We start from the raw sequence: 12,041 nt of genomic DNA, 5'->3' as shown, positions 1-12,041 counted from the left end.
ATAATTGGTTCAAGTTGAATTAAGGTTAGACTCCTGCCCTACAATATGATAGAGGAGAGTCTGAAAAGTTACAAAGGGTTGGCTTGAGATGATGTGTGGGAAAAACATTGTTTCAGGTCTTTGAAAGGTCACTAAGAAAGGTAAAGTAAAGGTATAGAGCTGTGGTCTTTTGCACCCTTCGTCTCCCTGCCACAGCTGAAAGATGCATGATTTTTAAATCATCCGTCACCTTTCCTTACCCCAGCTCTCAATCTCTCTGATGCACCCGACACAGACGGTTTTCCAGTATACACCCTTTGCATGGCTGTCTGGCTGTAAATGGGGATTGAAAAGCCCCCAGCTCTGTTGTTTAGCTCAGCGTGTGACCTAGTGCTCATTCTGCTGTGTCTGTGCTTTTCTTTGGGACACTGCTGCCTCTGCTATGGGCCTTAACACACACACACTACTGCTATTATATGCTGTATAAAATATCCTTCAGTCCCATCACAATGACACCTTTGTGCACTGTTTGCCATGAGGAAAGATGCTCGGTTGCATCTGGTTAAGTTGTTAAGGAGAAAAATCCTCTTAAAATGAGGGTTGGAGGCGAAGCATTAAAAACACTCCCTTTTCAGTCATGTGGTGATTCAGAGCCCTGCATAGGATTCAATGGATCTTTCTTTGTCCCTGTGGCCTATATAGGTCTGAAGTGTTTTCTAGGAACACTTCACCTTCATATTAATAATGTAATTTCCTGCTCCTCCAATAATCTTATTTCCTTCTTGTTCAATGCTTGGCATTCTTCACATGACCCTCAGCGCTTCCTCTGCCAGCCTTCCTGAGCTTGCCAGCTTAAATGTCTAGTCTTGTCTTGTTTAATTTCAGTCCTAATCATTGTGCAGATCCATTCTTTTCCTTGCGAGTAAGCAAATATCATGGAGTTTTTGTTGTGTTTTACAAAAGTTGCACCTCAAATCTACTTCCCTCTTCCTTTACCCTTAGTCGTGTAGATCTTCCTTTATTCCTTGACGCTTTACTTTTTGCTCGCCGTGCATGTTTGCTTTCCGGCTGAGACAGTCGCAATGTTGAGAAGCTAAAACCAATGGAAGGGGAAATACTTATTTTTAGCACCAAACTGTCATTCGTTTAGCCATATAACTTGTAGAGGATTGTTTGATGCAATTGTAGGTTTTAAAACTTATTGTATCAGGGTGAAGCTTATTTGCTCTTTTCCACTTTGTGAACTGCCCACCTATAAAACTTAGAAAAGGGTCATAGGCCCTCCTAATGTGAAAAATATTTCAAAATTATGCTGCAATATAAGATGTCTTACTAGCATCACATTTATCCTACAACAACAATCCCAGATTGCAATGTATATATTTTTTCAAAGTAGTTCCATCTAATTAATGCATGATTTCATCCAATATTTGTGTATTGTGTTTTTTTTTTTTTTGATAAGTCTTGTTTTTGAATCAACATGTGAGCATTAATTGAGTTTCTTGTGGGCTTTAAACACTTTTTGTGCTTATTAGAGTAACTAGTATCTTAGCTATTGTCAGCTTCTTTTGGAATAAACTCTGAGCTCTAGATTTAACTGTGAGGTTGTCTTTATAGGCAGCTCACTTTTGAAAAGAGGAAGTGTGCACAGCTTATTCACTGAATTATCAGGGCCCCTTTCATTTTTAGGCCATTTTGTTGCTATGCAATCCAACATACACCTCCAAATGTTGATTGGGCAAAAAGTGGCTCCACTCATTACATCCATAGTGGGGTGTAAAACAGTTATAGTTTTGTAGATTGTTTACATTGACTGTTCTTATGCTGCCTACAGTGCAAATTCGTCTTGAAAGCTTATGCATTTGGCTGTCATTGTGATGTGCTCTCAAGAGATTTTGGTTGGAATGAAATGGACATTTTGGTGTAATTTCTGCCTTTTTTTTTCCTGACAAAGACCAGAACCTTTTTAGCAAATGAAAAGACAAAAAGCAGTGGATTAGCTGTAGGCGTGTAATTTATGCCTTTTGTCTGTTTTCGTGCTGCCACATAAAAAAAATGTTTTCAACTGTAACTGTTTTTCATCAACATTAAGCAAAGTTTGTATAGACCATAGTTGTGTAATCTGCATGACCTCAGATTGTGGTGCCATTCATGTATGTCCTTACCATCATTCCTGCATCTCTTGAAGGCCACATTACCCATTGAACAAGCCAAGACTTTTATTGTTTTCTGATGGAGCCATTGTTTGCTTCTTCATCTGGCTTTGCTGGGGCTTGTGGATTTGGGGCTGTTGTGGGTTTGGGTTTTCTTTGTCTTGCTTCTCTTGGCTCTTGCTAAGGTTGGTCCAGTGTTGTCCTCGTTGCTGTTTTGATGTTGCTTTGAGGTGTTTGATGGTGTCTCTTTATTTTCCCTTGTCATATATGTTTTTTGTTTGTTTTTACCCTTCCCCCTGTCCCTCTCCTGCCGTCCTGTCCCTGTGTTCCTCTGGGTTTGTGCCTGGTGTCTGTCCTAGCTTCCCTCGTCCTCGCTCAGTCCTTTCTCCACACCCCCCACCCCCTCGCCCGCTAACGGACCCCCTTCCCCAAAGTTTGGCCGGGACCCCCTGTCGTACTGTTTGAAGGAAATCAATAAGACAGTCAAACCCCGAATCTCTTCCTTCCGGACCCTCAAGAGAACGGTGAGTGTGACCGGTCAGGGATCAAGCAAGTTTGCTACACCTGTGTGCTGCTGTTTTTGGCACGTCTCTTTAAGGCGTTCAGCAGCACTAGATTGATCTGGGTCTGAGTTGTGGTCACATGCACATGAAATGAAGTAGAAATCACAGCTCTTTCACCACTCATCTTCAACCACAACAGCACCAACCTTTCACCTATTCCTACCACACTCCTCTAGTACACTTCTAACACCTACTGAGTTGTAGCTAAGGCTGACATCACAACTAGCCAACTCGAAAGAACTGATAACAGTAGGAGATGTCACCTACCGAATGCTGTGGCTGAAATCTCAACCTCTTCTGGCAGTGAGTCTTTCAAGCTCTACGATTAAGAATGAAAGTTTGGTGGCAAATTATACGACTGCCTCGGATATTTCTTTCTCATTCCCATGCATTTAAACGTCCCATATTGGCATCAAATTAACATGAAGCTTGCTGAAATAAGAACTGGAGCAAAGACTGAATTAGAATGCACTTCACGTAGTATCTTTGTCCTTTGAGTGAGTGTGATTGTGTGTTTGTCCCTCTGGAGCTTGTAGTATGTTCATGTTTTCCAGCATAACTTGTCAGCTTATGTGAAAACATGGCTTAATTTAAATAAAAGTAGACTGTTCTGCCTTTGCTTTCGTATTTTGTTGCCCGTGTAAGTTCAGGGCGAATGCCAAAAATGCATGTTTACACAATCACGGTCGACAATGGTCAGGAATTTTATGCTGTTTGGATGAGATTTGAGCAGTGCAGAAGCATGTCAGTTGTTGAATCAGAGCTTATTGATTATGCACATCTACTAGGGCTGTGCTAATCCAATCATGTTTCATGATATTGCATGATACTTCAGGGTTCCTATAAGAAGCAGGTCACGCAAAAGCTTAAGATCTGAAATCTGCGTTTCTCACTGCGTTCAGAGCTGTTTTTTGTAAGATGCAGAACTAGACAAAAGTGAAGTGACCAGCATGAGAGACTAAGAATCAGAAGGAAAAAATTGACTAGTGTGATGCCAGCTTATAAAGCACTGTCTGTTTATTTCTCTCTTTCTTAGTTTGCTCCAGAGAAGCTTAAAATGGTATGGGCTGTACTTGCCGTATACATGTATATTCCACTTCCTCTGTCTTTATTGGATTTTTTTTCTGCTTCTGGGGATTTTCACACATGACCACCTCTACATCTTCTCTAAAATGACAGATTTTCTATCATTCACTATTGTAGAGGTGGCCATTGTCAGTAAAAGGCACAGAAGCCTCTGGGCTTATTAACAGTACACTCTATATCATGGCTCTTAAATCGTGACAAGCTATTCCAGGGTGAGACACTGCAAACACAAAGGCATATAAACACATAATCTATGCAATGATGCTTAAGCCAGGCTGTTATGGTGTACTATATTGGACATGTTTTAAAGTTGGTTTGAATGCATTGAGGGTTGCTCAAAGGAATATTCCTGGTTAAATTAAATCTATACCCTATTGACGACATCTCTCCCTCGGGTTTGTAAAAACAATTGAAAACAGCAATACACTTTTGGAGGAGGTCTATGGGGCAAGTGCACTGTGAATAAAAGCTAAAAATATGAAACTGTCGCGCATTTTTGATAGTGTAGCCATTACATTTCATCATTCAACTAACATTAGGCTAGTGCTGCTATTAAACCCGTCTGCACCAAGTAATATCCAACTTTAAAATATGTCTAGCACAGGCGCTCGACGCATGCACAACAGAAAGTTTCATCCTTGTCCATTGTCTGTGCTCTTTGACTGTAACTTCTATCTCCAAAGGTTATGTGTACTTGTTTAAACTAAAGTTGCTGTTGTTGTATTCTGTCTAATCTGTTTCTTTTTTGACCGTGAAACAGCAAGCCTAATTAAGCCGCGTTTCCATTACCCTTCAAATTGCGCAAATTGAAATTGCGAATTGAAAATACGCTCAATGGAAACACGTCAATTTCGCAAAAACTCCCATTTATCGCAAAAAAGTTTTTACGCTCGCATGAGGTGGTTTTTCAGGCAATTTGAAAAAGAAATATTTCACAAAACTGCAATGGAAACAGTTTTTGCGCATTTACAGGTCACCTGATTTAGAAGGCGCGGTGTGTTTGGACAGAATAGCCTACGAGGCGGAGTTCTTTATTGAATTCATAAAAGACAAAAGAATGACAGAAATACTGGATTCTAAACCTCAAAGAAATGCCACAATCAAGACCTCGGAGCAGAAATGAGTGAGAAAAACCCAGAAACACTTCATATGTGCCGCTCACAGACACAGTATAAGGGTCTTTCCTTGCCATTAATGCTTGGATAACACGCCTACGTTTCCTTCCATTAATAATAATAATGTCTAGTGCGGTACGTGGCTGTGATATATATATATATATATATATATATATATATATATTTACCAACGTCCGTTGCCATGATTTTAATAAAAAGCCCACCAAAGGTATAATTCACCCGAAAATGAAAATTCTGTCATCATTTACTCACCCTCGTGGCTGTTGAAGCCTAAACGTTTGTCTAATAAATTCTGTTTAATCAAATAAAATAATTTTTCTGAAGCTAGTTTTTGTAATGTCTATTTGATATTGTGCTATTTAACACAATTATGACTTTAAAATATCTTATGGGGGTAATTTCTTAGCCAAATTTGACATACGATTAATTAGCGATTAATTAATCGCCACATTGTGTGATTAATTCGTTTAAAAAAATGTAATTGCTTGATAGCCCTACCAAAAATATTTCATGTAGCTGTGTTAACATAAATATTAGCTTCACAACTCTGACTGCCTTTAAACCCCTCCGGTCACTGTTCCTTTACAGAATAGTCGACAGCATGTCACAAATTCTGTTCAAAAAGCTAGTTTTATTTAACCCAGAACATTCTTTTGAGTAAAACTGCTTATCACCCATTTAAGCATGTCTTACTTGTCATAAATGAGAAATGTGTTGGCAAAATCTCGTTAAAGCATACAGCCTGTAGTGTTTAAGTGGAACAATTGCATCAGGCGGTGTAATTACTCTTGTGCCGAATTGCTACATTACATCTTTTGCTTCTGCAAACCTGAACTCTTACTGTTGGCTCTCTGGTTGACGTCTTTCACGGCTTATCTTGTGGTGTTGGTGGGGTTGTGTGTTGGTGTGAATCTCTGTGAGTGACACTATCTCCCCCGACCCATCTCTCCTCAGCCTGTGGACACGGAGGGCTTCACCCATCTTCCTCCTGAGCAGCGCAGGAAACGCTTGCAGCAGAAGATCGATGACATCAGCAAGGAGCTGCAGAAGGAAATGGATCAGAGGTGAGTCGCTTCTCCGACAACCATCTCCATGGCAACCGGCCACAGCTGAATCCTCAGGGTTACCGGGGTCTGGGCTTTGTTTACTAAGCTCTTCAGGTCTCTGAGGAATCAGTGGTGTTGAGTGCCACGAGTAACCGTATCTGTTTGTCCTTTGTCTTTTATGATCAATCTCTCTCTATCTTAAATAAATATATTTATATCTCTCTGCAGTGAGGCTCTGGGTAAAATGAAAGATGTATATGAAAAAAACCCTCAGATGGGAGATCCTGCCAGTTTGGCACCTCAGATCACTCAGACGGCACAAAACATGGAAAGACTGCGAGGAGATCTCAACAAATATGAGGTTTCACTTTTAACGCTGTCTGTAAATCTTTATCCGCTTCATAAAGACTTTCTCAGCACACTCACTTCTTGGTTTGTTGTAGTCCTGGCTTGCAGAAGCAGGGGGCCGAGGAGACTCGATACGGTACTCCACTCACTCTCTGAACAATAACGGTGCTCACAACCCCTGCAGGTCAGTTTTATTTCAACAATTTTTATTTCTAATTATGGTGTGTATTCGGATTCAAGGGGTCATCGGATGCAAAATTCACTTTTATATGGTGTTTGCAAAAAGCCTAAACACACTCAATAATCAAGCCGTTTGGATTTTCTGTCCAATATGATGTCATATTGCTCATGCTCAGCCCACGACCACTGACGGACTGTCCCGTATTAGCATATTTCCGCCCTCAGCCATTTGTATACTGTCCACCAAGGCATCACTTTACGTGTCTTGTGTCAACGCCCCATGGAAGAGAGGAGTGGGGGTGAGCAGTTGCTCATTATCATTTAAAGTGACATGCACCGAAACGGGTCGCTGTGAACAGAGCTGTTTTTGAGGAGGTAAAACGGTGTTGTTTTACACAACCATTGAGGAATTTTAACCAAAGTATGTTACAAACTTTACATGAAGACCCTAAAGAATCATACCAACTTGTGGAAAATGGGCATCCAATGACCCCTTTAAAGTGATACTTCACCCAAAAATGAAAACTCTATCATCACATATTCATCCTCAGGTTGTTCCAGACCTGTATGGGTTTGTTTCTTCCGCTCAACACAAAGGAATTGTGAAATTTGTGAATTGTGAAAGAATTTTGAAGAATGTTGGTAATCAAACAGTTGATGGACCCCATCAACTACAATAGTATTTTTTTTCCTACTATGGAAGTCAAAGGGGTCCATCAACTGTCTGGTTACAGACATTCTTTAAATTATCTTCTTTTGTGTCCAACAGAAGGGGTGAAGTATCGCTTTAATCCTTCTGAAAAAGTTTATTTTTCTTCTGCTTCACAGCTGTTGGAAGTCTACAACCAAAATGCTCTTGAAATTAATGTAGTCAAACTTCACTAATTCTTGGTCACTGAGAACGAAAACAATGCTTAAATTTGTTGATTGACTGTAGTTTTCAAGATATGCTATTGGGTTAGTATACACAACCTTGACTTGGGAATGGCGGAGGATAAGTGAGTAATAAAGAGAAGGGATCTCAGTTTAAACCAGAAATGGCTAAAATACATCTTTGACTGGATCTATGAATATGATTGGGTTTGGACAGTACTTGCTTTATAGGCAAAACAATGAATGATGCCATCTGAAGCTGGTATTGCGTCACATGATATGAATTGCATCATGTTGGATGTGTCTGAATTCGCCCCCTAAACCCTCATTCACTATTCCCTACATTAATCCACTAATATAGTTTACTTGAAGGAGTGAATGAAAATGAGTGAGTCAATTCGGACACTGAGTGCGCCGGAAGGGCTGTCGCTTTTGAATAGTTTGTGCTTGCTGTTTAATAATTATTTAAAACTTAGCAAACTGGCAGCTCCAGTAGTAAGATGAAACGTCAAACTCTGTCATGGAAACAACTATGTATAAACCTTAATTAATTAACCTTAATTACATTAAAAATGTATTTACACCTGTGTGATATTATGCTGTAGCCACATTGGACCAGCGTTTTGGGAAATGGATGAATGGATGATTTATCTGCAGGCGCCATCTTCTGGTCAGAAGATATAATTCATTCGGTGCACGACTCTCACAGTGCATTATGGGTATTCTCTAGCCGTTGAGTGTACATCAGTTGTGTACTCGTTATTGCGGTATGTTATGGGATTGAATGATAGCACTCGATAACATCCACTATGGTTTAGGACACCAATACAAATGGCTTTCCTCTCAAATAGTGCCCTATTTAAGGGTATAGGTGGCGATTTCAGACGCAGCTGTTATTCCTAGAAGTCATGGATGATGAAATCATAACGATCACTCTGCTGAACAAATTTTAGGATTAGGCAATCAGGTACTGACTTCAACGAGGGGGGTAATAATTTGGCAGGGGGTCGAAATTCGGCACAACACCTGGATCGTTCGCCACCAAACGGTACGTAATGCGCAAGTTTATGATCGAATCAGAGAAAAAAATGCACAAGCGTGGTTTGTCGAGAGAGAAATCGCTGCTCATAAGCAAATTTAAGACGCTGCTGAGACATTATAAGTCACATCGATGTCACGTGTTTTTACGGGATTTTTACGGATTGTGTGTGAACGCCCTCTCTGATTCCGGAAAATCACTGGCAGTGTGAATGAACCAAAATCAAACGAACCCGGGTCAAATCCCGGGTCACTTTATCCGTGTATTTTCCGTAATCTCTGTGTGAAAGGGGCTATACAGTGCCTTGCTCTCTTAATTGTCAGTGTTTGATTTTGCAAAGGTGCACATTTCTGTTTTAGCCAAAGTGAGCAGAGATGCCTCGTACTTGTGTGAACAGGGCAGATAACTTAAACGGAGCCCATCAATGCTGGCAGACTATTGCTGGACAGTGACAAAGAGATGCTCCATTTAATGAATACAAGAGACAAGCCAAGAAGAGCAGAGTAGACACTGATTAGGACTAATCTATGCACTTTTTTTGTTTCATAAGAAAATTTGATTTATATAACCCTTTGGTGATTTTTAAAGGGTTACATAAACAGGACAGGTGACGGGTACTATCTACACAATACACAAACACATAAAAAAAAAAAAAACAGTAGCCAGTTGTTTTAATTGTCATATTTGAATTCAGCACATCAAAATACATAATAAATTGCACATTTTTATCTCTGAAGCAGACGATTTGTAAAAACGCAGACCACGTTTCCTATAAACTTAAGAAATGCATGTTGTTTTCTTTCTACTCTCTTGTGTAAATACCATTATATATTTAATCAACTCGTTATAATTTGTGTCCTTGACAACAGCACACAAGAGTGCAATGAATGTTGGACATGATTTCACTGTGTTAATTTAAAAAAAAAAAAATTTCCCTAAATAATAAAGATATAACACAATTGGAACAGACAAGCTTTAGAAGTCAATATATTGTATAGTGGACCTTGTATCCAGTCTGCAATAATTTTTATATTTTGGTATTATTATGGAATTTTATGCATCAGGGGCATGATTGATTGGGTTATGTTTTTTGATATTACATACAAAACATCACAATTAAATTGAAAGTCCGAAATGTTGGTAATTTTTTTTCTTTAGTTTCTTTCTCGCTCTCTCTTGTTGTTATTATTATTATTACTTTGTGATGTTGACTACACCCCAGTCATCTGGGCACTGGGAAAGAAATTATGTGTTTTGACAGTAATAGTATGTTTTTATAGTAGAGCAAGCTCTTCTCAAATGATTAAGGAACATTTTATTCCTCATAATTTGTCCTCTTACAGTAAATGTTTGTAATAAGTCATTGAGTTCTCTTTAGCTTCACTTCTCGTTTTACTCAAATTACTTAGTAATGTGGATACTCAGAGACATAAATAAACACACAGAATGCAAATAAACAGGAATATGTCAGCAGTCTTATTCAGATTTTTTTTCGAAACCGTACATTTATTTGAATCTGGTCAAGGCGATTACATTGCGTCTACATAATCAGATCATAATCATCATGCTCTTTTTTTAGTCCTGGAGCCCTCTCAGATGACACGGACCCCTCCCATGCCATCTACACCGAGTTTGATGACGACTTTGAGGAAGAGGAACTCGCCGCACCTATTGGTCAATGCACAGCGCTCTACAATTTCCCAGGTACGATTTAACGGCTTCGCACAAGCATTGGCGAGTATCATATCCACCACTTGCCCTCTGACACTCGCCTCCACCATCATCCATCTGTCAACAGGCTCCAGCGAAGGAACCATATCCATGCAGGAAGGAGAGGTGCTGTCTGTAGTGGAGGAGGATAAGGGCGATGGGTGGACGCGGGTGCGCCGCAACAACGGGGACGAGGGCTACATCCCAACTTCTTATGCTACCATCACGCTTAACAAATGACCTCGTCCCCTTTCCACCCGCTGCAGCAGAGATGCACTATAACAAACACTATGAGTAGCTTCAGATTAACACTCATTATGTCCCAACACGGCTTGCTGCTCCGGGGGGGGGGGGGGGGATCACCGCACAATGGGCTAATACACTCCTCCTCTAAGGATGAATGAGTATCTCAGGGTGTGTATTATGTGAGTGAAAGAGGTAGAGAAGGTTGGAATAATTTTTCTCCTTGTTTTGCATGGAAAACAATGCAGGAGGGAGCCATGTACTCGCAGCTATTGCTCAACAGACACATCAGTTCCTGTGGTGACTCTGTCTGATGGTGACTTTTAAAAGCAGTCTATCAGCAGAGCTGAGATATTTTGTCTGGCCATGATCCACTCAACTTATCCTCCACGAAGATCTTCCATCTGCACCTTGATGATGTGATTTGGCACCTGGAGCGAAAAGCGTAACTATCTCTGCAGGCAGAAGTCCAGCTCAAATGCAACGTTTTTAACTTGAAGTATTTGCTTTAAAGATATGAGTGGCCAAACATGATATTTTACAGCAGCGAGCGTTGCAAATCAGTAAGTGTGCAGTAACACGAATGCCACATCTACGAGTCGATAAGACCTAACATTTCTGTGTATAGAAAATACTGAGCACTCAAGTAATATTAAGTAGCTCCTTTTCTTTTTTTTTCTCCATAAGATTGTTGCACAAACAGTTGATGTACTCAGCAGCAGTACAAAATTATGACAATCAAAGTCTCATAATCTGCAGAGAAAAGCCACCGTTCTCAAATCTACAGATACACGTAGTACAATAAATAGTTTGTTGCAATAAAAGAATATAATTTATTGAGTATATAAATAAGTGTTTGTATATTAAATAAACAGTAAATCACATTTATATAAGAGGTAACTGCACACATTTGCTATTTCAGATAGATCAACAGTGTACTAGCAACTAAGAAAAACTATTCTAGGCAACAAAAGCAAATTTAGGATTTTCATATATATTTATATATATATATGAAATAATATATTTTAGGCATCACAACACCACTATTGTCTTATTAGTTTTTTTTTATTCTTGATGAATAAAGATTGTATTGTTAAGAAAAGAGTTCTAAATTCAAGGGTATAATTCAAAATATGTTTTGTTTGTCTTTGATTGAATCCAAGGCAGAACTGTTAGTGTTTGTCTAAGTCAAGGTGCCTTCAACTTTGTGTGTGTACCATACTCCAAATACACTTATTTTATTGTCTTTATAAATGTCAAGCACATTTCCAAATTTACATGATGTTTTGTCTTGTTTTTGGGTGAAATTCTCAATTGTAAGGGATTTTTAAGCAAGCCATATAGCTTTTTAGATGAGTTCTTGATTTTAGCTGCAATTAGTAAAAATTGATTTCACATATTGAAGTCACGTGATCATAATACCATTTTTTTTCATATCTTACAAGTGCCGCCTGCTGGTAATAGGAGGTTGCAGCTTGTTAAAGGGATAGTTCAACCAAAAGTGAACATTTTGTCATCATTTAGGCCTACTCACCCACAAGTTGTTCCAAACCTGTATGAGTTTATTTCTTCTGCTGAACATAAAAAAAATATATATATATTTTCAAAAGTTTTGAAGAACATGGGGTAAACCCCATTGACTTCCATATTATGGAAAAAACTACTATGGAAGTCAATGGGGTCCA

The 12,041-nt window shown here is 39.3% G+C and overlaps 1 protein-coding gene across 4 annotated transcripts in view; it reads left to right on the top strand.

Moving 5' to 3' along the window:
- trip10a (thyroid hormone receptor interactor 10a) overlaps nucleotides 1-11,632 on the top strand; it is a 38,088-nt gene extending 26,456 nt beyond the window's left edge. Inside the window, exons 10-16 of one of the 4 annotated variants that reach the window (XM_081366204.1) lie at nucleotides 2,492-2,656; nucleotides 3,732-3,755; nucleotides 5,872-5,981; nucleotides 6,192-6,324; nucleotides 6,407-6,495; nucleotides 9,983-10,107; nucleotides 10,202-11,626. In XM_081366204.1, the coding sequence (XP_081222330.1) occupies nucleotides 2,492-2,656; nucleotides 3,732-3,755; nucleotides 5,872-5,981; nucleotides 6,192-6,324; nucleotides 6,407-6,495; nucleotides 9,983-10,107; nucleotides 10,202-10,353 (798 nt within the window). In that variant the 3' untranslated portion in view covers nucleotides 10,354-11,626. Of the gene's footprint in view, nucleotides 1-2,491; nucleotides 2,657-3,731; nucleotides 3,756-5,871; nucleotides 5,982-6,191; nucleotides 6,325-6,406; nucleotides 6,496-9,982; nucleotides 10,108-10,201 lie in introns of all 4 variants that reach the window. The other 3 variants (XM_081366206.1, XM_081366205.1, XM_081366207.1) reach the window with 3 other exon arrangements.
- Nucleotides 11,633-12,041: the final 409 nt, after the last annotated feature.

This window comes from Scardinius erythrophthalmus, assembly GCF_964197995.2.
Source record: "Scardinius erythrophthalmus genome assembly, chromosome: 1".
NCBI classification, from domain to species: Eukaryota; Metazoa; Chordata; class Actinopteri; order Cypriniformes; family Leuciscidae; genus Scardinius; species Scardinius erythrophthalmus.
Note: the sequence above shows the minus strand (reverse complement) of the source record. Positions and strands in the feature narration are given on the sequence as shown.